This window comes from Chanodichthys erythropterus, chromosome 10, assembly GCF_024489055.1.
Source record: "Chanodichthys erythropterus isolate Z2021 chromosome 10, ASM2448905v1, whole genome shotgun sequence".
NCBI classification, from domain to species: Eukaryota; Metazoa; Chordata; class Actinopteri; order Cypriniformes; family Xenocyprididae; genus Chanodichthys; species Chanodichthys erythropterus.
The window spans coordinates 55,222,295-55,249,434 of record NC_090230.1 but is presented as its reverse complement, the minus strand read 5'-3'; the positions used below and the strand labels follow the sequence as shown (position 1 = coordinate 55,249,434).

The 27,140-nt window shown below is 35.1% G+C and overlaps 1 protein-coding gene across 5 annotated transcripts; it reads right to left on the bottom strand.

The window, feature by feature from the left end:
• Positions 1-870: 870 nt before the first annotated feature.
• On the bottom strand, positions 871-20,995 carry pip5k1ba (phosphatidylinositol-4-phosphate 5-kinase, type I, beta a). 5 transcript variants are annotated; one of them, XM_067398280.1, is made up of 16 exons: positions 20,838-20,983; positions 15,025-15,118; positions 14,340-14,406; positions 13,192-13,260; positions 11,291-11,421; positions 10,871-10,988; positions 9,321-9,473; positions 8,553-8,849; positions 8,281-8,477; positions 6,817-6,897; positions 5,931-5,979; positions 5,747-5,831; positions 5,485-5,625; positions 4,747-4,876; positions 1,250-1,357; positions 871-1,121 (listed from the first exon to the last, which is right to left on the bottom strand). In XM_067398280.1, the coding sequence occupies exons 4-16, from the start codon at positions 13,258-13,260 to the stop codon at positions 1,112-1,114; spliced, it is 1,569 nt and encodes a 522-aa protein (XP_067254381.1). In that variant the 5' UTR covers positions 14,340-14,406; positions 15,025-15,118; positions 20,838-20,983; the 3' UTR covers positions 871-1,111. The 5 variants fall into 5 exon arrangements, with proteins under 5 accessions (XP_067254381.1, XP_067254382.1, XP_067254379.1 ...); XM_067398281.1 differs by lacking the exon at positions 15,025-15,118 and adding an exon at positions 19,232-19,352 and having other exon boundaries at positions 20,838-20,959; XM_067398278.1 differs by lacking the exon at positions 15,025-15,118 and having other exon boundaries at positions 20,838-20,995.
• Positions 20,996-27,140: the final 6,145 nt, after the last annotated feature.

Below are 27,140 nucleotides of genomic sequence, written 5' to 3'. Positions count from 1 at the left end.
GACCAAACCTGCAGAAATAAATACATGTGGAAATAAATACATGAGGGGATAAATAAATATAAAAATAAATGAAAAAACAAAACAAAACTGAAAGATAAATAGATAAAAAAAAATACAGAAAATAAATGTAGTACAAAAAGTAATAAAAATAATAAATTTAGGATTAAATTTAATTTAAAAATGAATTATATTTGTTTTAGTTATTTATTAATTTATTTTTTACTATATTACATTTATCTATTTCATTATTTTTCATTTCTGCAGGTTTGATCTTCCATGTTTTATAACTGCTATCTTTATATTAATTCACCATAAATAAACAGAATAACTTAAAATAAGAATTATTGGTGCATTAATGTACCTTGCAGCTCTTCAGGCATATTGTATAGACAGACAAATTCATGCGAGGCAGAAAAAGTAGAAAAGTTCTACTGAAGATGCAGCATTTAATAGCAACTAAAACATTCTACATAAAAGCACATTTAATTCATATATTACTCTAATCAAAATATATTTAAATACATATTTATAAAACATTTTTTTTTAAAGATTTATGGTGTTCAACTTTTAAATCCATCTCAATCTTTACACACAGTAACATAGACCATTATAATTGTGCTGATTGCGTGTCAAAATCACATGACCAAAACACATTGTTTGGTACTAGTCATTGTACTGTAATGATCAAATAAATTAATGAAATCGTTACTCACACAATACAAGTCAGGGCTCACAATATAGTGCTCACAATATAATTATACCATGATTATTAAATAATAAATTATATATGTCTTCGTATGACACATGCTTTAATCAGGTGTCACACCTTTAACATGCGTACCGACCAGTGCATTTATGATATAGTTACAGTACACTGGTCTAATGGGAGTGTAACTATCATTATACAACAAACTTGTGCTTGCAAGTGGGTACAAAGTGCACAGTCTAAGGCACCGCACTACTATAGTGTAGCAATCGTTCTGCCATTGTTTCAAAAATAAGGCTTTTCTCAGTCCATGTGAATTAGCAGCGAGAGATATCCATTGTGCAAAGTTGTGGAGTGACGGGTGAGACAGCAAAGTTTAGATGATCTGGTCCACTTCAGAAGGCCTCACGCTTCACTTAAAAAGAAAATAATATGAGCCACAATCAGTAATCTGGAGCGAATGACACAAAAGAGTTTGAGTTCCAGGGGAACTACAACACAAGTCATTTAACGAGAAACAATAGTGATAACGTGTGACTTAACTCGAATCTACTGACCAGGTAAACGTCCAGACCAGACTCAGGTGTGCTCGCCAGTGACTCTGAAATAGGAAGAGTGCTATCCTCCAAAGCAAGAGTCGAGCTGGATGTTCTACAAAAAACAAACAAATAAAAAAACAGTGATAATTCAGACAGAAAGCTAGGTGCCAATAACATTGTATTTAGCTTAAAAGAGAAGTGGAACCTCTGTGAAGAAATATGGAAGTTCACAAAGACCTTTTTAATCAAACTAATATGTCTACATTAGTGTGTGTGTGTGTGTGTGTGTGGTCTTGGTATTCCTTACATTATGGGTCCAAAAATGTCCCCACAAGCATGACTTGACATTAATGCCGAATGTGGGTGGATTTCAGCAGTGGCGTGTAATGCAGTCACTTATAATAGCCACTATGGCAGGTTGAATTTTATATAAAACTCTTACGCATTTAGCGTGAGACATGCTTTCAGGCTCTCAAATGAAAAAAGCCAATGTGCTGGGCAGACCATTTGGCATATGACAGCAATCATTTTGATGTTATACGCCATTCAGTCACGCAAAGCCGCATGAAGACAAACATGTGTTCACAACATATGGGTTTTATTTTAACCAATGAAGACCTGCAACCTCTTGATTGGACCAGTCTGTACCAATCACATTTTCCCCACACCTTGCAAAGTCACTGTATATATGCCGCTGACTCCCACCTGCGAGACGGTCGCCAAATATGTTTAGGCGGCATTATGAAACATAGTATGTGTGCACACAAAGCAGATTTACACATCTTAGATAACTAATATCTACTGTATAACTTTCTTATCTCTCCAACAGCGAGTTGACACACAAACCCACCTCCCCTCACATTTCATTTGCTCCAGATGAATATTGTTGGTGATACAGAGCTTCAATTTCAGCATGGGATTACGCATATTGTGCATAAGTTTACTCATTCCCTCAGATTTTTGTGACAGAAAGCCGCCTCTTAGTACTAATTGAGTTCTTCATCACTGCTTATTGCACTTAAACAGTCAAATACACACAAAATAATGTCTGTTTTAAAGGAACACTATGTAAATTTTCGCCTCTAGAGGTCACCTATTCAAAACAAAGGCGTAGCTTGATGACGCCGAGATTGAGCGTGGAATCTTGGGAGAAGTTGTCTTCACCTCACAGCCGATGGAAAAGAATCAGGATGGGACTCGAGCAGAAATCATGTTCATGAATGAGATTATTAATGTTACTGTAGTATGAAGCAGAGCAGTGGAAGTTTTATTATGCCACAGTCACCGCTTCTTCCAGTCAAGCGTATGTGGTGAAATGCAGTGCTGTTTATCATATTAGATACATTTAAGTGTGTTGAAAATTATGTTATAACGTTACTTTGTGCGTTCACTCGGGTGTTGCTATGATACACTTGTTGCACAAGGCAGTAAGCTAGAGCGATATTAGAATATCATATTAATAAATGCTGGATGGCTTGCGTTGATAAATGGCATGCAGTTAATTTTAAATCATATTGTATGACAGAGAAAATGTTGTATTACTGTTACTAAAAATAAAAGCTGCATCTGATTATGCTATGTTAGCTACTTGACAAAATAGTGTTTTTCTCTGAGGCATGGTAGAAAACATGCAGTCACGGAGAATCAAGAAAACAAGATTCAAACATTAAGACTAAACGTGTTGAGCTACATAACAAAAATTAGTTTTCTGTCTATAAATGTACCCAAACAGTTGTTCCCTTGTCTATTAAAACGTGTATTATATTAAAGCGTCTTTGATGTTTCCATGGTTTCTACAAAATAAAACCAGAAATCGAGGGTAACGCACATATGACGTCACTGACGTCCGTGTCCTAGTTAAAATTGCTTATTTTTCTGGATTTAAAGGTGCCCTCGAATTAAAAACTGAATTTATCTTGGCATAGTCAAATAACAAGAGCTCAGTACATGGAAATGACATACAGTGAGTCTCAAACTCCATTGTTTCCTCCTTCTTATATAAATCTCATTTGTTTAAAAGACCTCCGAAGAACAGGCGAATCTCAACATAACACCGACTGTTACGTAACAGTCGGGGTGTACGCCCCCAATATTTGTATGCCAGCCCATGTTCCCAACATCATGAAAGGCATTAGACAAGGGCAGCCAGTATTAACGTCTGGATATGCACAGCTGAATCATCAGACTAGGTAAGCAAGCAAGAACAACAGCGAAAAATGGCAGATGGAGCAATAATAACTGACATGATCCATGATAACATGATATTTTTAGTGATATTTGTAAACTGTCTAAATGTTTCTTTAGCATGTTGTTAATGTACTGTTAAATGTGGTTAAAGTTACCATCGTTTCTTACTGTATTCACGGAGACAAGAGCCGTCGCTATTTTAATTTTTAAACACTTGCAGTCTGTATAATTCATAAACACAACTTCATTCTTTATAAATCTCTCCAACAGTGTAGCATTAGCCGTTAGCCACGGAGCACAGCCTCAAATTCATTCAGAATCAAATGTAAACAATATAACAGTATACAATACTCACATAATCCGACGCATGCATGCAGCATGCATGACGAACACTTTGTAAAGTTCCATTTGAGGGTTATATTAGCTGTGTAAACTTTGTTTATGCACTGTTCAAGGCAAGCGCGAGCTCCGTGGGCGTGGAGCACGAGAATTAAAGGGCCAGTAGCCCTGAATCGGCTCATTTCTAATTATACCCCAAAATAGGCAGTTAAAAAAATGAATTAAAAAAAATCTATGGGGTATTTTGAGCTGCAACTTCACAGACACATTCAGGGGACACCTTAGACTTATATTACATCTTTTTTAAAAAAGTTCTAGGGCACCTTTAAACATTCTTGGAAACAACTGGGATAATGTGAGTACACAAGTCAACAAAATATATAACACTGTTCTAGTGGATTTTGGATATTTTAATCCAGAAATCATACATTGTGTCTTTAAGTGAACGTAAACAGTTGAGAAAGAAAACAAATGTGAAACAGTATAGTGGATCCGTGTGTCAGATCTTAAAGTGACAGCAGCCTAATATACCTGCTGCCAAATTATGAGATAATATTATAAATAACTATATGGCAGTTTTCCCCATGGTATCAATGTCAATGTTGTGACCAGTGAAAATGCTGAGTGGTTAGTCATTTTGGAAAACCACTAGCCACAGTGGCTGGTGAGCAAAAAAGTTAATGTCAAGCCCTGCCCACAAGGCTAGTAATACCGTAATTTTTGACCTTGTGGTGAAATGTTTTTGGTACCCATGAGGAAAACAACTTATAAATCATACAAAATGTTTTTTGAAAATGTAAAAATGCATAAAGTTTTCTGTGATGGGTCGGTTTAGGGGATACAATATACTGTTTAAAAATAATTATGTCTATGGAAAGTCCCCATAAAATGTGTGTATGTGTGTGTGTGTGTGTGTGTGTGTGTGTGTGTGTGTGTGTGTGTGTGTGTGTGTGTGTGTGTGTGTTAGGTAAACACCTGTTTTCTGTTTGCAGTTCAGTTTTCACATCATCTATAGAGGAAGCAGAAGACAAAGTGGCTGCTGAAATAGCTGGATTGAGCCTTGTGGAGCTTGGAATAACATCAGGTTTCTGAGAGGAGTGTGTATCTGTTAAAAAGAAGTAGCATTAGAAAAAAAACATGGATCTTGAATATGTCAGAAATATTAAATTGAATGGTATCCCTTGTAAAAATTAAACTTTAGTAGAATTGTAAAAATTCTTCTATTGTCATGTATTGACATATATGTAATGTATTTATTTGTTATTACACATTTGCTGCAATTTGAAAATGAATGAATAAAAAGAACTTTAAATGTAATATTAAATAACACTGTCACATGTATGTTTTGTTTTGGTTTAGTTTTAGTTCTGGGACCTGTTTCCTTTATTCTCATTTTCCTACCACTTGTTAGTTTCCTTGGTTACTGATTAAGTTGCGCACCTGTTTCTATTGATTAGCCTCCCTTGTGTATTTAAGCCCTTATTTAAGTTTCCTCTGTTCACTGTTCAGTCTCATTTGCATTATATGTGGTTGTGTATCCTTACTTCTAGTTATTCTCCTCATATCACTCCAAAAATAGCATCATACAGGTTTGGAATGATATGCAGTAAATAATGACAGAATTTTCATTTTTTGTTCTTTTAAGCAAAAATGTAGGATTTTTAAACGTGTAATTCTAAAGTACTCTTCTGAAAAATTTTGTACAAGAAGCACCTGTATCATCAAGGTTTTCGAGACTTTGGGCCCTCCTCTCTTCTTGACTCTCTTCTTTTACAGTCGACAGAACTTCCTGTGAGGCCGACCTACACGATGGCATAGAGTTTTTCTTCTTTCTCGAGGACGCACCACGGAGAGCTAAAGGTAAAAAGGTGGAAAAAGAAAGAAGGAGAAATGTGAGATGTGAAAAAGCATTTCAAATGATCACATTCATTTAAAATGAATACCATTGTAAATAGCAAAGAAGCATTAAACTTACGGTGAATCTTTTTAAATACTGTGCCACCCATGAATTTCAGGAATCTGTCAGCGTAGAAATTAGGTCTATGGACAGATACTGTGTCCTAGCATGCAAAGTTGCAAAGAGTTGTAAATCATGATAATGTTCAAATAGAAGTATATAAGAAAAGAATATTTCCGTTTAAAAAAGGAAAAATACATACACCATCATGCACAAGAGCCTTCCATGAGTGCTCAACCTTCTTTATAAATCTACATATATAAGATAGAAATATTCAGTATTCAACATTTCAACATTTAATTCAGTATCAGTATCAGTAATTATGAAGTATTTATATTTTTGTCAGATGTGTCACAGTCCTGTGGCTGCAAACAAACATGAAAACCAGCAGGGTAATATATATATATAGACTTTGTTTACAACCACAAACTTGGAGGAGTTCACAAAGAAAGCAAACCACACGATAACACATACGTAAACTCAGACAAAAAATGACCAAGAGAAACTGAAACACAGGTGCTGCGTCTGAAATCGCGTACAATCTGAGTAGGTACTATAGTACATTTGAATTTGAATTTACTTCGCAAGCTCTATATAGTACGAATATGGGTAGTATGAATGAAATTAAGACGTTCTACATCCGCTTTGTCGTTACTGTCACATGACCTACCAGCTTCAGTTGCATCGATTCACTTCCATTTGTAAAACCCCTTTAGTGACTTCATGGGATAATAAAGTGTCCATCAAATGCACACTTCAGAATCTCGGCGGAAGTAGTAGGTCATCCGGGGACTTTTCGCCTACTGTTTTTCGAATACTATGTGTTCTGATATATTTCTCTTTTGGCATATCTGTTTTTAGCATGCTATATAGTAGGGAGGTATTCGGACGCAGCGAGGGAGTATAAATACTAGATACAAACAAAGGAAACTAAATGAAGAACAGGTGAACATAATCAAACAATCAGTTAATAACCACAGAAACAAACTAATAATGGGAACAAAGGGAACAGGAACTAAACATAGAAAGGAAACACAGGAACTAAAGGAGCCATAAACTTAGCATAACCTTTATAAGGTGTTTCATACCTGTAGGACTGCAGGATATCAATAATCCCCAAAAAGATCAGCAACTTCTCTTCTTTGTGTTTAGCAGGGATTCCACCCAATCTAGAAACAAAACAGATGATTATTTCAAAACTAATCCAAGGTCAGTCATAAAGTGAATTGGAAATGTTTTAAAAGAACAGAGGAAGCATTTTAAATTTTTTGACATCCTATTACCCCCCGCTTTTTAGTCAATCAGAGTCCCAGGAAACACTCTTTTTCTATGAATCATTTTGTGTATTCAGATTAGCTGACATAAAAAAAAAAAAAAAGATTATTTATATATATATTTATACCATGGTCTGTCTGAATACTCGATTGGCTGGAAGGTGTGCAATAAAACTTTTTAATGCACAAGTAGTTCCAAGTCAGTTTAATCACTGTTCTATATTAATGCACTGTTTTCTTAGAAGCACACAGACACGTACGTCACTCGGAGATCGCGCTGTGCACACACAGAAACATTCAGGAGCACAGAAACTTATCAACGCTGCACGCAAATTTTATTAATAGAATAGTGTTGCTACCGAATCTCTACATCAAATTTCTCAGCAACGAGGGGATAACGTCACTGGGTTTGAAGCAATTAAACTCAAGCCGTCATTGATAATAGAGAGAGATGCTGAACAGATACAAGTACGAATCGCTTTCCCTCTCTTTCTCTCGGTCAATATTGAATTAAATGCTATAATTCATTCCTTCAAAAAAAATAATCTTATGCACTACATTATCTCTGTGTCTGATTCAAAGCGGGCAGAATGAGCTCCAATGAGCCATAACTGACGAAAATAACCGTAAATTTTACCCTTCCGGTCAAATCAATACCAGCTTTAAATTGTCAAATGACCATAGTATAAGCAGGATAATCCACAGCTAGCTGTGCATTAAACGCTTTACATAGGGTGGTTCTTTTCCACCACATCAGGCATTAAAATAATTTAAATGCACAGCTAGCCGTGGATTATCCCTTACATATATATCACCAAGGCTGCATTTATTTGATCAAAAATACAGTAAAAACAGTAGTATTTTGAAATGTTACAATTTAAAATAATTGTTTTCTTTTTTTATATATATATTTTGAAATGTCATTTATACCTGAGATGGCAAAGCTGAATTTTCAGCAGCCATTACTGCCTAATATTTTTGTGGAAACTGTGCTGCATTTTTTTCAGGATTCTTTGATGAATATAAAGTAAAAAACAAAACAAAAAAACAACAACAATAAACAGCATTTATCATCAATTTAATGCATCCTTGCTGAATGTAAGTGTTAATTTCTTTTAAAAAAAGTACTGACCCCAAACTTTTGAACGGTAGGCCGACATGTCTTTGAAAGATAGATTTTTGGAGAAAGGGCGCGTGGTGAAAGTTTGCAAAACAACTTAAATTGCTTACGGCATCTTTTATTTCTGTATACTCTGAAAACTGCGCAATTCCACTCACGTGTCGTCATCGCCGTCAGGGAGAGGCTCGGCGGCTTTGCCGTCTCCTTGAATCGACTCCCGGGCTGTGGAGTACAGGACCTTCTGCCCACCCTGACGCCTACTGTCACCTCTGCTCCCTCTCCCCCTCATCTTCCTATCCAGAACATGGATTCCCAGCAGCAAACTATAGTCCATGATTTTAAAGCTTTCCAACACCTGTGGAAGAAAATGAATGGAAATCACAACCTTATAATGCTAAAGAGTTCTGCAGTGTTCAACAACACAACTCACCCGACAATCTCTCTGAAGAGTCTTCATCAAGGCATTGTACGTGTCTGCATCAAAGTAAAGACCATCGTGCATCTCCTGGAAGTCCAGATCTTTAAAGGTCGGGGAAGATTTGGCACGCTCCTTTCGTGACGCTCTGCGTTTGTAAGTGGAGCCCTTTAAGTCATATTTGTAGTGCATTTTCAAAGAGCGAGGCAGAATGTTGTTCATAACCACCAATCTGATATTAACACCACCACACTGAATGCAGTACAGCCCGTAAAACTTCGGTAAGAGGGTCCTTGGGTTCTGATTCAGATTCTGCAATCAAGAAGGACAGATCCATTTTTCAAGAGAGAAAAGAATTGCTGTGAAAAATACTGTGTACTTATTGTAAAATTGCCAGAAAATAGTGGAAGCAATGTTAAATGCATTACTTTTTTTGCTGTTTTTTTTTTTTTTTTTTTACAGTTTTTTATAATAATTAATTTATGAACATTTTAAACTGACAGCCCTACCATTTACAGCTATTTAATGTGGTTTTAATGTGCAGTGTAGTCGTGTAATTTTTTTTTTTTTTTACAGTGAACAGGGCCATGAAGTTAAACTGCAATGAAATTGTGCTCTAAAATGATTATCTGAGTCTGAATTAGTCTCTTTTTTTATTACAAATGAATTGTAAATATGAGGAACTGGAATATTTTAGATTTAAAAAGAATCACTAAAAAGACAGTGTATAGTGCAGTTTCTTCCTCTATTATCGTCACTCCAGTGGCAGATTGTGTGGCTCACCATGTAATAACCTGGAAGTAGCTTCTGCAGAAATTCAGCTTCTTTGTGTTGCACAGTCTTTATAATGAATTCATCGTCACTGGTTAAGTAAAACCATGAACTACTCGCTCCAGGGTTCGACAGTTCAATCAGAGGTTCTTTACAAATAGAGTACTGCAGATAAAAAAAGAGGCATTAATAATTCAGATGCTACAGAAACTACAAACACATGTGTTGTTAATGTTCACTAAAACTAATTTTAAAAATAATTTTCAATAACTGAAATAAAGCTGAAATAATATAAAATAAATATTAGATGGGAAAAAAGTAATTAAAAAAGTAATTAAAATGATACAAACTAAACTAACAAAACTAAAACAAATATAAATGAAAGAAAATAGAAATATGAAAAACTAAATATATTAGATGGATATATTAATACATATTAGAATAATATATAAATAATACTAAAATAACACTGCCTCATTTGTGTCCCAAAGGTTTTGCAATGACATAATTTACAGGATGCTAAACTTTATTTGACATTAGTTATTATTTTTTTGTCCCATTACTTGATATACTGAATCTATTTAGTGTACTGCAAAATTTTTAATCAAAACATTAATTTTATTCATTTTAGCCATTAGCATTTTATTAATTTTGAAACATTATATTTTAAAGGGGCTATATGTAAGAATTTGCACTTTTTTTATATTGCCAATGTGTGAACAGCTTGTTACGAAACTTTGGGGGAACCAAAATCAATCTATCTATCAATCAATCAATCAATCAATCAATCAATCAATCAATCAATCTATCTATCTATCTATCTATCTATCTATCTATCTATCTATCTATCTATCTATCTATCTATCTATCTATCTATCTATCTATCTATCTATCTATCTATCTTTTCTTTTTTTGCATGGGGGGGGGGGGGGGGTTGTATGGATGGCTATTGGTCTTTTTATTTAAATGAATTAACGAATTAAAGAAAAGGAAATAAGAATGGTAAGATTTGCAGGTTTATATATGAAGTAGGCCTAATAAATTTAAACTATTATTTGCAAACAATATATTTTTTGCACATGCACATTCACCCTTAGTAGTATGTCTAAAATGTAAAAAATGCAAAACGTTTCTTGTCTCGTCACATTCGGTTATGAATTACATAAATCAAGTAAATGATAAAACATTTTCAATTAAAAAAGGTGAACTTTCATAAAACAGTTGTACGAATGTATGTATGAAATATATGAAATAAGTTGCTGGCTGCAGTTCATTTAACAGCCACCAGTGTTGCTAATAACAAGGGTTTCTGAATTCTGCATATAGCCCCTTTATTTTAAAACACTTTTTTTGTGGAGAATATGGTCTTTTGAAATTTCAGCAGAAAAAATTTAAATGAAATAATACATAAAACATTTTTTTTACAGTACAAATGGCACTGTTTCCTGGGAATGACCTGCTTACTCTCTAGATTTCAGGAATCTTGACTGTAAATAATATACTAGTATGATTGTGTACAATATGATTATATTAGTAAGTTTCCTGTGGTTTCTTAGTCTTACCAGATAATCGTCTGGTTTAATCCCAAAGAGCTCCCTAAAGTAACGGAATGCCAAGGGAGCATAATTTTTAAAGCGAAAGTCAGGGTAATGGTGAGCTGGGGTCAGATTACTGCCTTCACTGAAAGACAAAAGATACAATATTCATAACTGTGTTATTAAAAAAAATGTGTAGCTCTATTTTAAAGCCTAGTGATCTTATACAGCATGTTTAGGCATTGACCAATTTCTGACCAATTGCATTAGGTATTCAGCTGTGCTAATTAATCATGCAGAAAATATTAGACAAGCTTATATCAAAATACAATAGAATTGTTGACATTTAGCACAGAGCCATTGTATCTCAGTGTTTGAATAGTGAGTCAATGGCAACCACACATTACATCTGTCAAGTGTGAAGCACGGTACATGGACGTACTGTACCTTGGGAGAAAGACACTCTCAACAACGTAAAAGTCTTGCATGAGAACATCTCTGTCTGGTTTAGAGGTCAGATTGCCGACTGTGTACCCAATACCGAGCTGGATGGCTCCTCTCAAGGCTTCAGCTGTGGGCTGAAAAAAATGAATGAAGTACAGGCCTCAGATCATGGGCAGAAGAAACAGTCAATTACTGACGCGTACAGGAAAAGTAATCATCATTGTACAGATATAAAGGCCGCTCTTATCAGTACTAACACCGCACATGGGAGGAAGTCAAAGACAAGGAAGTTGAGGTATATGGCCATACATTTACAAGAAGACATTTACTTAAACTGGTAGAATGTCACAACGTGAACTAATAAATACAAAAATATACAGTACTGTGGAAAAAATACAGTATGGTGAAACTGCAACACCCTTGTATTGTGACAGCAACTGCAAAAAAAAGTGCAAAATGTAGTGTTTTATCAAACGTTTACAATACTAGTATCCCTCTGAACCAACAAAATGTCTTTCACAGACTCAATTATTGTCAACATAATTTTGAAAACAAATTCTGGACTCATAATTGTCAAGGTCGATGCAGGGAAGAGGAAGTTGCAAACAGTAATTGCAAACAGTATTTATTAAAGAAACAAAAAGGTAATCCATACAAGGGAGAAACAAAGCAAACAAACAGAACAACTCTACAAAGACAATAACAAACTGACTAAAACATACACAGGACTGCAAGAGGCTAACAAGGAACAGGTGAGGGTCATGAGTTATTATAATAACTAACAGAGGTAACTATAGAAACTAACAAGGGTAACTGAACACACAAGGCAGCAATGGAAACAAAGGAAACAGGAAATAATCACAGGAAGTCAAACAGCAGGAACAAAAGGAAAAAGAATGCATTCAAAATAAGAGTCCTAAACACAAGACAGGGGAACACAAGACAGGAAACATGACAAAAATGCACAAAGCACATGCCCAGGTGAAAATAGGAAATTATATTTTATATTTAAAAATGAATGAACATTGTATTGTAAAACATTATGGAAAATAATCCTGTCCAGACAAAATTATTATTTTTTAAATTAAAATCAGTATAAATAAAAGGTTGTATCATAAAAACTTAACAGTACAAATACTTTAATTTTCAGTCAGTTGAAATATAATTACTTATCGTATTAAGAAAACATTTTACTTTATTATTTTAATATATTTTTATAATATTTACATACTGTACATATTATAATATTTATATATTGTACATATTTGTTTCACATTATAATAATGAGAATGAAATATTTTGTGGCACTACAGTAATTGTGGGGAAAGTGGGCAGGTAGGTGCTTATTATAAAAATAATAACCTTTATTTTTGTATTTATTTGTATTCTATGATTTGGGGGTGAAAAGTGACCTGAATGTGTTCCTAAACCCTCTATGTATCAGATGTATCAGTATTACAGTGTACCATGTTCTGTGTGTCTTTTTTTCACATAATTCTGCTGTCCAATTATTTCTGTCCTCTTTTGTTCCAGCTATTTCTATCCCAGAATTGACAAACATAAACCCAGCAAGCCATTTTGTGGGCAAATATCCACTATGCTAATATCCTATTATCCCTTATATCATGAGCCTCCTGTCCATGGTACACACTGCATGGCACATGGCACATATAGTGTGGTCACTGTTATGCAACAGTCAGTAGGAAAATAGCATTTTAGTCCACGAGTATGACAAATCAGAGTGGGACATGCAAAAACCAAATCCTACTAAATCCCAAAAGAGCTCACAAACGCTACATTGTGCTACAGAAAAAATATTTGGGGTTAAGCAATAATTATGGCAATTAATTACTCAGTTTATCCTTGATAAGTACAGATAAAACATAGTTCTATTATGCACACACCTTTTTGTGGTCTTTGCCACCAGTTTTCTGAGGTCTTCCACCTCCGGTCTCGTCTGCCGTTGAACTCATCTATTATTTGAAGTAAATATACAAAATGCGCAAAAATTACAACAATAAACTCTCAAACTCTCTGATGTCTCAAGGCCCCAAGACAGAGAAAATCAATATAACAATACAGTACTATTAAAGTGAAGGAATATGTAAGGAATATGTAAAGGTAGCTTTAGTTGTGAGCGCTGTGCACATTATCAAACAGGAAATGAAGTCATGTGATGTTCCTGTTCTTGGTAAAGTTCAAAGCTGCTGATGCAAGAGATGCAACTCTAAAGCTGTTCATTAGAATCCGAGAATCATGTTTCCTCCTGACACAATTTAAACGTTTCAGTCTAACCATACCTTCATGATGCAGCATATGTGGTATTTAATTTCACAAAATTTACAGAAGTTGCAGTTCTGCTTATTGACAGGAAAGGAGGAAACAATGGAGGGAAAAAACATGCAAAATTAAACACCTTTCCTCTTTATACAGCAGCGCTCTATACAAATAAAGCTGCCAATGGCCTCAGGGAACATAAAGATGTTTGTCTATATGAGGAATGTTACAAAAACATGTTCAAGTGTCAGCTGTCATGAAGATAGATGATAGATAGATAGATAGATAGATAGATAGATAGATAGATAGATAGATAGATAGATAGATAGATAGATAGATAGATAGATAGATAGATAGATAGATAGATAGATAGATAGATAGATAGATAGATAGATAGATAGATAGATAGATAGATAGATAGATAGATAGATAGATAGATAGATAGATAGATAGATAGATAGATAGATAGATAGATAGAAAAAATGGCTATTGACAGTTACAGTATACAACCATAGGCTTCACTGTATTCACCAATTTGGCCAATTTTGTGTTCAGACTTCAAGCCTTTTACACTCTCAGAAAAATACTATGTTTAGAGGTACAACAGGTATACTTTAAGGGTACATATTAATACTCTTAAGGTGTTAATATGCACCTTTTAGAAGTGGATAAAGTGTAAAGTTGTCCCTTTAATGGCACTGCCCCAGTGAGAAACTGTTGTACCGCTAAAAGTAAAAAGTGTGCCGTTTTTCAGGCAGTATAGCATTCTCCTTACCTTGTAAACCACTTGTTCATTAGATGTTAGAGTCACTGCATATCCAGCCGAAAATGACTCCTGGTGTCTAGTACAGGAAGAATAAATAGAACATGAGTAGGTGTCAGGGGTCTGTCAGTGACTGATACTGAAAGTGAAAGACATTAAGGCAAAGGAAACAAAGTGCTAGTGAAAGTAAACAAAGATGGAAAGAGAAATGGAATAAGTGAGAGCTTAAAGCTATTTATACACACACACACACACACACACACACAAAACACATGTTAAGTTCAGCTAATGCTCTGTGTGAGGCTCAATCGTTCCAGAAATGACAGATCACATGCCCACACACCACTAAATGTTATGAAACAGACTTTGCAAGATATTCAAATCCAGTGGATGATGCACACAGCCTTTTTCCTGTTAATAAACTGATGGCAGCACCACTAAACAAATGCGTTTCTGTGCTATATCCCATGTCAATGAGGAATCGCTGTAAGGAGAAAGAGTTCCTAGTTAGAAAGCGTCTAAAATGTTCCCATGTTAAAGCATCGCATAGCTGCAAGACAACCATTGCAGGTTTTGATTATTCTACACAGTCATTATTTTACATTGAAAGCTCCTTCTTTGACGTCAGTAGAACTCTAGAAACCATATTTGGCAGTTCAAGATACAGCAATAGAAATGAGAAATGAGTTGTACATACCTCAGCGACACTAACTGCTACAAACCAGCACAGCAACTAGTTGGGAAAGTGGCTTAAAGTTCCTTCTGTACTGATTGGCTCCTCGCAGTAGCCTCTAATATCAATGAAGACGGATTTGCAATTAATCATGAAATCTTTCCTAAGACGGCCTCAAATGCCCTGCCCACAAAACAAGCAAACAATCGCAACCATGTACGTAAGAGTCCTGATTCTTGAGGCATGGCCAGTAAGGCAAGGAGGATATTGCTTAAGGCGCTATTGTTTTCATGGCTTTGCTGATTTGCTCATATCTGTGTCAGTGCTGTAGATGATCAGATATACATGGCACAAAGTTACAGTAAAAAATTTAACTTTATTATACCTTTTACTTTATAACCTACAGTAACCAGCTTTTATGACCAACTTCATTTTACTTTGATATAGCTAGCCATTAGAGTTTTTTCTCTTTTCTCTTGAAAATATTAGGCTAGTGCTACATGTTGTATATAAAGATGCAAACAGAATCAAAACATCCATAAAAACCTGTCAGGATTTATTAATTTATTCAGTTCATGATTACAATGACTTGAATACATATCCTCTACACTCTAAAGAAAAATGGTTCTAAACAGTACCAAATTAGGGTTTTTTTGGCTTGTAACAATAGCAGAACCCTTTCTGCGGCTAAAGAGAACCCTTTTCATAAGGTTCCATGAAGAACCATGCTTTGAAAGTGCTATAGGACCTCAATAGTGTGATAAAGGTGATTGGTAGGAAACCAGTTACGATTTGAAAGTTAAATTTTTAGAAAGTAGACATTTTTAGAAAGAAATCATTTACCTGTTGAGAGTGTGTTGACAGTCTATGTAATTGAATGGCTAAGCTCCAGAAAACCAGTAATGATGTGGCTTTGACAGTTACAGTTATATAATTTGACATTTGATCCTGATATTATAATGAAAGGGGAAAAAACTTAGGAATTAGTTTGCATAATTTTGGTTGCATAATTTTTATAAATGTTTTTTCATTTCAATATTTTTGAGGGTGCATACAAATTGAAATTCCAGGGTGTTCCATCTATCCTAATAAAATAATAAAGAAAAAAATCTTGTTTAAATCCAAAATTATTATTATTATTATTATTATTTAATGTAACAAAACTAATTTCTTATATTTTAAAAACCTCAAAACAAATTAGTCATGTGGTGCAACCAACATGCAGAAAAAACAACCACCTGATATATCATAGCAACACCATAGCAACCAGCCAACATCTTAGCACCTTGGTGATTTTTTTGTTTTTTACCCAGACCACTATGTTATGCCCTAGAAACCATCCAGAACACCCTAGCAGCCACATAGCAACACTGCTTTTAAGAAATTATAAAACTCTGCTTCCTTATTAGTACTGGATAAATGTTCTCACAGCTTGTTGTATAAAGTATTATACATAAGTGAATGTGTCACAAGCTGTTACGGGTGCTGTAAGGTCATAAACAACCAGTTTCATAATGAGCATGGACTTGTTAAAGATCCAAAGAGCTAAAGAAATGTTGCATTACACAACAAGAAACCAAAAAAGATTTTGGTTACCTAAGTATGACTCTCAAACCAAAATCAGAGATTTAACAGTAGTTGATATTACTGTTCCCAAAAGGTTTATTGTAAGAAAATAATTGCAGCTCACTTTCAGAAACGCAACATGGCTTTCCCAGTTTAGATTTCGCGACCCTTAATTCCAACTCCCATGACCCACTGATTGCATAACTAATATGGAATGAACAAGCCAGTACATTATATTGTATGGGTAGACTTAAAAAAGCCAATCTATAAATCTCTCACCACACAACTGGTCAAACTGACACATAATTGGAAAGTTTCCAGGGCAGCCAATATAAAAACGGGATGTTCTCTGTAGTCTCAAGCGTCTAATCATGTTTTTCACACAGGGAACAAAGGCTTTGCCAGAAATAAGGATATTTGCAAGCCAAATCACAGGATGGCAGATCAGCAGGGCTGAAATTTCCTCAAATCCTACAACGTGCAAAATAACCTAATATTTTAAAACTATCACATCATCATTACAGCCTCACACCCGGCCTGGAGTGAAACAAAAGGTCTTTATCAGTGGGGAGAGGCATGGATTCGAGCACAGAAGCATAAAGCCTGTTTGCATTTGGCGTGGAGTGAGGGGAACGCAAACGACACATGACTCATGACATAAACTGATCACATGACCCGCTCAGATCGCCTCTGTAAACACAGGGCACCTATAAAACAGAGCACTTGGCTTAGAATTGAGTGGAGAACAGTAACCAACAAAGATAATACTTATGTAAACAATAGCGTAAACAGGATATAGAAATGAAATGGAAGCAAAAAAAAAAAAGCTTTTGGAGATCAACTGAAGGCATTCAGATGTTTTTTGTGACCTCTGTTTTGTCTCTATGATGTTTTGTATTGTAAGTATGTCAAAGCACACTAATCAAATTTGCTTAAAGGTGCCATCGAATTGAAAATTGAATTATTCAACTATGCTCTTCGGCATAGTTGAATAACAAGAGTTCAGTACATGGAAAAGACATACATTGAGTCTCAAACTCCATTGTTTTCTCCTTCTTATATAAATCTCATTTGTTTAAAAGACCTCAGAAGAACAGGCGAATCTCAACATAACACAGACTGTTACGTAACAGTCAGGATCATTAATATATACGCCCCCAATATTTGCATATGCCAGCCCATGTTCAAGGCATTACACACAAGGGCAGCCAGTATTAACGTCTGGATGTGCACAGCTGAATCATCAGACTAGGTAAGCAAGCAAGGACAACAGCGAAAAATGGTAGATGGAGCAATAATAACTGACATGATCCATGATATCATGATATTTTTAGTGATATTTGTAAATTGTCTTTCTAAATGTTTCGTTAGCATGTTGCTAATGTACTGTTAAATGTGGTTAAAGTTACCATAATTTCTTACTGTATTCACGGAGACAAGACTGTCGCTATTTTCATTATTAAACACTTGCAGTCTGTATAATTCATAAACACAACTTCATTCTTCATAAATCTCTACAACATTGTAGCATTAGCCGTTAGCCACGGAGCATAGCCTCAAACTCATTCAGAATCAAATGTAAACATCCAAATAAATACCATACTTACGCGATTTGACATGCTGCGTGACGAACACTTTGTAAAGATCCATTTTGAGGGTTATATTAGCTGTGTGAACTTTGTTTATGCAATAATAAAGTCGAGAGCTCGGGAGGGGGCGGAGAGCACGCGATTTAAAGGGGCCGCAGCCTGAATCGGCGCATTTATAATTATTCCCCAAAATAGGCAGTTAAAAAAATTTATTAAAAAAAATCTATGGGGTATTTTGAGCTACAACTTCACAGACACATTCAGGGGACACCTTAGACTTATATTACATCTTGTAAAAAAACGTGGCACCTTTAATGGGATGAAGCAATGAACTTTTTTTCCATTCAATACAGTGCTATCTTTCATCTATGCATAGATGTATAATACAACTATGAATGCTTAGGCTTATTAAAATTATCTGCAGCATCTGTTGACAGTGATGTATGTATTGGCATGAGGCGGGGCAACCCGTCACTCACATGAGATCGACCAATAGCAAACCATAACCAAACAAACATCCAATCAATTCCCCATGGACAAGTACCACCCTACACTTTGTCTTGTTGATTTCACTCGAATAAACACATTTTTGCATAATGATGCAAAAATGAGGGTATGCACTGACGTCACTTTCCCGCCGGAATACGTCCCGTCAGCCGGACTGAGTGGCAGTGTTGCTAATTAGGCTTCTTTAACACTGTTGCTGCGGGTTGTTTTTCATGTCCGCGGGTTGAAGTGACCCCAAATAACATGATATTTAGCCCCTGGAATGCAAATTTTACCAGGCAAACCCGATAACATTTCCTTACATTTAAATATATAATTATATGTGCCTGATTTTGACGCAGGGGAAATACATAGCCTAAAGCAAATTTGCCTGTGGATGCTTTATAAATACATAATAAGTAGCGTTAGGACTAAATCCGTGTGATCACTTACATCAATGTTATATTGTCATATTGTCTAGCCCTCAAACTTTTTTGTTTATAAACATACAATTATGCAGAATATAAGATGGTAAATAATTGAGTTGCCAATACAATATATAACAATAAAATTACAGGGCATGATTTTACCTCAAAATTCAACATTGACACAAAATGATAACTGCAAATCCACGTTTTGCTGCCAGCAGTCCAGTTGTTTCTGTGAATTGCAGCGATCCATTTGCTTCTCTTTTCTGTAGCTTTCGGCAGTCTGTAAAAATACACCTCAAATTTCTTGTCAAATCTATTTGTATAGTAAATGGCAAAGCTCTTTCCCGTTTTATATGTTTTTGTGTGTGTGTTTTCGCGCCATTCAAGCTGAAAACCGATGCGGCCACTCAGTCTTTTTACGCCACTCAGTGCGGGTAACCGCAGTCACTCCGGCCAACGGTGACGTCACATGCATACCCATGTCACTCTGTTCTGTTTCTTTTTACATAAAAAAATTTTATAATTTTACTGAAATATTTCATGTGTATATATATATATAGTGTTCATTTGATAAGCAGCCTTATTTATTGTCATAAAGTCATTGTCAAAAAAATAAACCCCTTCAGGATTATACAGAGTTTATTTTTGTCATAACTGTCTGACCTTTACATATTGGCTATTTTAAAGGTGCTCTAAGCAATCCTGAGCGGAGTAACTTCCTGTTGACGTTCTTAGTGTTGTCAAACAAAACAGAGGCTAGCTAGACCCTCCCTCCTCCTCCTCCTCCCCCTCCCCTTCCTGAAACAGTCATGAACGCGCATTTAAAATCATTCTTGTCGGTTATTGGCTGGAGCATGTTTATTATGATTCATGGTCCAGGCTGCACCAGTTTGTTTTTGTTGCCATTTTGGAGCTTGTGGCGCCTACAGAGAGACCGCGTTTTTTTACAGTGTGTTCAGAGAACAGGCAGCTAGCGGATAGTGAGGAGATGTTTGCTGTATCTGACAAAAAATGTTTTGGCCTAAAAACGCGTGACATCGCTTAGAGCACCTTTAATGCTCATTCTGTCTAATGCCATTTAAAAAAATCTATCAAGCGCCTTGTCAGTTGATACCATTTATGTGTGTGTGTGCGAATGCTGAGTAAATATTGTGTGAAACAATTGTTTAAACTTTCTTTGTCTTGAGTTTCGCTTGCGTATTAAATTGTATCACATACGCTGACATTATTTCAACCAGTTACCCTACTCTCTAAATCGACTATTAAAAAAAAAAATTAGTGGTCGAGCACGGGTTTGAAACTACAACTTTGTAATGTCAAGTCCACCATACAATTACTAACGTCAGCATGTGATGCAGCACTCATTTCTTTAAAATTTTAGATGCACTGCATGCAAAGCATCCGAGGCTTCGTGCGCAAATGTTCAATAGCGTTTGAGGAAGTACCGCTCCCTCCCTCTACAACTAAACCAAACCTTAGAACAAAGTGCAGCCCCGTTTAGACATTAGATTTTTAACGGACAGTGTTAATAAATGTAGAATACGAAAGGACACTCTTGATATTACGCAGCATAGAAATCCCGTTTAACCTTATAATAAACAATTTGGCTTCAATGTACCAAGTTACTGTTAAACGTTATGAACAGGGTTTCTCTTTTCAGTGATCATTAAACTGCTGTGTGTGAGCGCTCGCACGAAATGTGACTGTCAGATCGTAACAACATTAAAGAAAGCATTAATCTATTGGAATATAAGATAAAACTTACCGTTAGTTTCTCTGAGGAAAAAAATGTGAAGCTTAGGCCTATAAGTACTAAATGTATTTCATTAAGTCATGGCTTGTTTCTCAGTGACATTTGAGAGAGTGTCGAGCTTCAGGTTTTGACTGTCAAACTCTCTCCGCCCACGCGCACGCGCATGTTCGTGATACGCGCGCACAGTATAGGCTTAGCTCAGACGCAGAAGTATAAATCAGCCTTATATAGCCTACATTGTAAAAATGTTTAATCTTAATGGGAGAAACACTGTCATCGACCGCGCCAAACACTAAATTATGCAGGCTACTCTCAAAAACATTACTGTGAACATTTTTTATAGGCTATTTATTGCCTCTGAATATGTTTTATTTTGAGTAGGCTTTTTTTACTTGGATTTAATTTGAAAGGAAAATAATGTAAACATACTACAATAACCTGTTAATTAGATAGCTGTAAGTACTTTTCTTATTATCTATGTAAAATTGTTTAAAAACATTGTTTTCTAATAATACATTTGTCTTATATACATTTACAAGTTTATTAAGATATTAAGTCTTGTTTTTATAGAATGCATCTTTTTTTTAATGCACTGGCAAAAAGCAAAACAAAACAAAAAATATATAATTTCTTTTGAAGAGGTTTGTAACAGTCTGAATGATACTGTCACATTGCCCTTTGTCACCAAGGCTTAGAGGATGCACTGATACCACTTTTTCCAGAACAAGTCCGATATGATACTTTCATTTTTAGCACTTGCCGATGCCTGTATTTTAATTGCATTTGTCATTTAAAAAAATATTTATTGGGCAGAGAGCCCAAAAGAATTAGTTGATTCAAATTAGTTGACTTAGCAAACAGATATAGATATTTCACACCTAATTATGCCTGTTATAATGTGAACCAGAAGTAGCAACTGACTTTACTTCAGTGTTGTGAATTTCCAAGTGAAATGGAATATTGAATAGATGGCAGGGTTTTATTTAGCGCACTTCCTCTCCATCCCTTGCTCAAACATTCATCAGCTCACACAGTTGTGGTAAACGGAAGCTCAAGCTTGTTTGCTTGATGAGTGCGAGAACCAATGAGGTTCATTCTCGTGTACACAGCACATTTGAGCTTCCGGAAGAGGTGTTCGGTTTAGCTTCTGCTTATGTTCTGATCAATGTTTATGTGAGTAAAAGCCTAAATTAAATCTGTTCATCATAAAAAGCAATCGAGTCACTTCAGAAAATGTAAACTAAACCACTCAATTCATATGGATTAGTACGGAAGAGGATTAGGGCCAACCAATAATACAAAAATAAAACCATCTCGAGATTAAAATTGTTAAATTTTGAGAAAAAAGTTGAGATAAATTGTTGAGAATAAACTCATTAAATTACTAGAAAAAAGTTGTTAAATTACTAGAACAAATTTGTTAAATTATGAGAAAAATGTTGTTAAATTTCGAGAAAAAAGTTGAGATAAATTGTTGAGAATAAACTCATTAAATTACTAGAAAAAAGTTGTTAAATTACTAGAACAAATTTGTTAAATTATGAGAAAAATGTTGTTAAATTTCGAGAAAAAAGTTGAGATAAATTTTTGAGAATAAAGTCATTAAATTACTAGAAAAAAGTCGTTAAAATACTAGAACAAATTTGTTAAATTATGAGAAAAATGTCGTTAAATTTTGAGAAAAAAGTTGAGATAAATTGTTGAGAATAAACATTAAATTACTAGAAAAAAGTTGTTAAATTACTAGAACAAATTTGTTAAATTATGAGAAAAATGTTGTTAAATTTCGAGAAAAAAGTTGAGATAAATTTTTGAGAATAAAGTCATTAAATTACGAGAAAAAAGTCATTAAATTACGAGAACAAATTCGTTAAATTACGAATTTGTTCTCATAATTTAACGACTTTTTTCTCGTAATTTAATGACTTTATTCTCATAATTTAATGACTTTATTCTCAACATTTTATCTCGACTTTTTTCTTGAAATTTAACATTTTTCTCATAATTTAACTAATTTGTTCTTGTAATTTAACAACTTTTTTCTCATAATTTAATGACTTTATTCTCAAAATTTTATTTCGACTTTTTTCTCTTAATGTAATGAGTTTTTTTTTTTTTTTAATTTAACAACTTTAATCTCAAGATGGTTTTATTTTTTTTTATTATTGCTTGGCCTTAATCCTCTTCCGTAGATTAGCTTTACAATCTCTTTATGAACTTTTTGAAGCATCAAAGCTCTCAGATTTCATCAAAAAGATCTTCATTTGTGTTCCAAAGATGAACGAAAGTCTTACAGGTTTGGAACAACATGAGGGTGAGTAATTAATGACAGAATTTTTATTTTGTGTGAACTAACTCTTTAATTTATAGGTTATTCGCATGCTGTCTGAGAGGTAGCTTTCTGGGCGCACACTTTGGGTGTTCGTGCACAGAAAACTTCTTGAAAACGTCTTGTGATTGCTATAGCTCCTTCCTGTAATATTCCTTTTGAATTTAATGTTATCTTCATTTAAAAAAGGCTGCACAGCAGCATTCATGCTTCTGTACTGTCTTGGGTGGTAGAAACACAGAATGTGTGTAGTGTTCATTTACAATATAGCGTGAATATTTAATTTGTTCATTATTCTGTTAATTAGAAACATTTACTTCATAGACATCCTTCTCTGATATCTCCATTGTGCTCTATGTTTGCTCTGTTGTTAGTTTACCACACATGATGCGTGGTCTCAATTTTTGGTATCGGAGCATTTTAATGAGTACGAGTATGATACTGGTATCGGTGCATCCGTACTTAGAAGGTAAGACATTTCTATTTCAGGTTCTTACATTTGGCCTGTCACTGGCAACATTTAAATGGAACCTAATAATCTTAATTGGATCAATAAAAAAGAAAAAAAAAAAAAGAAAGAGGTAAACATCATCATCTAACCTTATCAGTCCTATCCAGCCGCATACATCGACTACTTTGTTGTCCACTTTGAAGAACTGGGATGACCTGGATCTCAATCTGAAAAAGTCTTTATATCTTTATTTTTTCATTCTTGTCAGCAGCAAACCATAACCCCATGAACTGTACCCCAGACCAGGATTCGAGTATGTTTGAGTCATCGTAACTCATCAGTGGAAGCAAAGTATGCACCAAAAATTAGGTTCTTCTTTGGTTGGCTGAATGCAACCTTTTAGCAGTCTTCTCACAGACCTGACAGACTTTTCCCAGTTGTTTCTGTTACTGTTACAGACGGCCCTTTTGAAATCAAGAATCAGGCGGTTCTTTCTGAATTTCAAAGAGGATGGTCCCTGATGGACTGTGTCAATGTCACTTTATTTATAGAGCTCAATTAAAACAGCTATTGACCAAAGTGCTATAGTGGTATAGGTTAAAACTCAATACAGAGAAACACATACAATAAAAGAGACAAGGCATCATTGATTAAAAGCTATAGAAAACAAATAAGATTTGAGTTTTGATTTAAATTATCTATAGTTGTAGCAGTTCTAATACTAACAGACACACTGTTCCACAATTTTGGAGCTGCTACTGCAAATGCTCACTAACCTCCAAGTTTTGATCTGGTCCTTGGAACCACTAATAGTTGGTTTGAGGATCTCAGAGACACCCCGAGCAATGATCCAGCAGGAGATCAGCGAGATAGGATGCTGCTAAGCCATTGACAGATTTATAAACTATTAAAAGAACTTTAAAATCAGTTTTGTAGTGGGCCAGCAACCAGTGTAATGAAATTAAGGTAGGCATATTGGTAAGTCAGGAGCAGCTGCATTTTGTACCATTTTAGTTTTGAAAGAGAAATCTGCCAGATTTCTATATAGAGTGAGTTGCAATACTCAAGCCTTGATGTAATCAGGGCATAAATGGCCGTCTCAAAATTCTTAAAGGTCTCAGATGAAGGAAAGTAGATCTGACCACAGAACTGATCTGTATATCAAATTTAAGAGCACTATTCAAATACACTCCCAAGTTTTTTAGGAAAAATATATATTTTGACCGTGGCCCTCTACAATGGATAGAGAAGAAAAAGGAGCACAGCAGCGTCAATCCAGTCATTCCTCACACTTTAAGACTATCACTCTCTGATGCTGATTTCAGACAGGCTCCATCTCCTCTTGCAACGTCCAGGCAGTTGCCCTCCTAATGAATGAAAAAATATATACAATCAATTCAAACTACATGTTGTAAAATAGAGAGCAGAAATGCTTTAAAAAATATTACTCACTTGTACTTTTTATTTTTATTTTTAATTTGACTCTCGCCAGAGTTTTTTTTTTTTTTTTTTACCTCAATGCACAGACTACATTTCTTCCTGAAAAGTCTAGGAAGTTGTCATCCCTATTGTAATGAATGACAAAAAAGATTTAAATTTCAATTACAGGTTGTACAGTAGAAATAAATAGGATAAGAAGTGCTTGAAAAATTGTATTAACCTGTGCACTTTCATACCAAGAACAATAACTATGAAGATGATGTAGCGCCCCCTACCTGTCTTTCTTTCAATTAAGTAGGGCAGCGCACCAGATTCATTAACTATATGCCTACAGATGTTGAAATTAGACCTCTCTGATGTCACAATGAAATACTTATAAAAGTTATTTATAATAAAATCTATATTCACATATGAATAAATTGTCATGAATAAACTCTTTTGAATCAATAAAACTCTTTGATGAGTCACAAAATATAAAGAGCTAAAACCAGAATTGAAATTGGTGTTGCTTTTCCACGCAACTGCGAGAGTCAAATGGTCTGAAAAATGATGCATGGTTCCAGAATTTCTTTTGGACAGCTAGGAACATGGTATGATTAGTTTTTGTTGTGTTTTGATAGTAACACATAATGTAGCTTATGTAGTTTGTGTATATATACAAATTAGCTCAATGACAGCAGCACCCAGCATCTAATCGGGAACTATTTTTATGTTTTCAAAGTTACTCACTGTACTGTAAAGTTTTCTCACCGGTGAATGACACATGATCTAATCCATAACGTTGTCTCTGGTCGTCTCGCTTCTGGTCTGTGCGCGTTCATGTGTTTAGGAGGAGACATGGTTTTGGACGGTGATTTCCATGGAGGATGGGATCTTATGCTTTCAATGCTAGCATGCTAAAGTTAGCAATAGAGTGCCCCAGGGATGACGCGTTTTTGTAGGCAAAACCCGGAAGCGAGTTAGCATTTTAGGACTTCCGGTTCCAACGCCGTAAAGTCTATGGGTTTTTTGAATGGGTTTTTGCTAAATCGCCTGAAATAAGGTCTGTGGTTAACAAAGCCTCTAAATACTTTCACGTTTTGATCTATGACATAAAACACACCAGTTATAACCCACTTGTGATTTTTTAAACTTTTACTGTGTCTTAAAATCGGCGGTTGCTAACACATTGCTAAAAGAGACTACTTCCTTTGGCGGGGACTTTAGACGTCATCATGACAAACAGGACATTTGGACAGCATTTCTCATGAAAAAGTGGAAAAGTATTCATAACAGCACAGATCATAATCAGTGAGCATGTTTTTAAATAGAGTTGTTATTTAAATACAGTTTGAGGAAGCTTGGTGGTGACGACGTTGATCCGTGACCATGGTGTGCTGTAGTCCGTTTATAGCCTACAGTTAGCCTTTTATATCTGACGACTTTATTTAAATCTATAAATGTTGTGTTAACTTGTAAAGATTATCTTGATAGACAAAACGTGTAAGTGTCATAACCCTTTGTTAAACACAGATCTTATTTTCTGCGATTTTCCAAAAGTCTATGGGAAAAATGAATAGGCTTTCAGTCGAGGGAACCCGTGCACCGCTAACTTCCGGGTTGGCCTACAAAAATCCCTGGGGCACTCTATAGAGGGTATGCACGTGATGTAACCGTCGACCATTATGACTGCGGTTATGCCCACTGAGTGGCAGCATTGGTTTTCAGTGTGAATGCCGTGAAAAACACACAAAATACTTCCAAAACGGAAAAGAGCTTTGTGATTGACTGTACAAAAAGCTTTGAGACAAAACCTGAGGTATATATTTACAGACTGCGAATGCTACAGAAAAAAAAAAAAAGCAAATGGATCACTGCAATTCCCAGAAACTGGACTCCAGGCAGAGAAACATGGATTTGCAATTATCATTTTGTGTCAAATTGTGTCAAATTGTTGGATCTTGAGGTAAAATCATATAATATATATTGAATTGTTATATATTGTGTTGACAACTCATCAATTAAATATTTACCATCTTATATTCTGCATAATTGAGTGTTTTTAAATAAACACTGACAAAAACTATACAAATTTTAGGGCTGGACAATATGACGA

Bases quoted from the DNA above. Each gene is read 5' to 3' on its own strand.
- pip5k1ba (XM_067398278.1), bottom strand. From the start codon at position 13,260: ATGAGTTCAACGGCAGACGAGACCGGAGGTGGAAGACCTCAGAAAACT. The intron at 5,832-5,930 runs GTATGTATTTTT...TTTGCATGCTAG, and splicing joins AGGCTCTTGTGCATGATGGT to GACACAGTATCTGTCCATAG. The intron at 1,358-4,746 runs GTGTTTACCTAA...TGTTTTTTGTAG, and splicing joins GAACTGCAAACAGAAAACAG to AACATCCAGCTCGACTCTTG.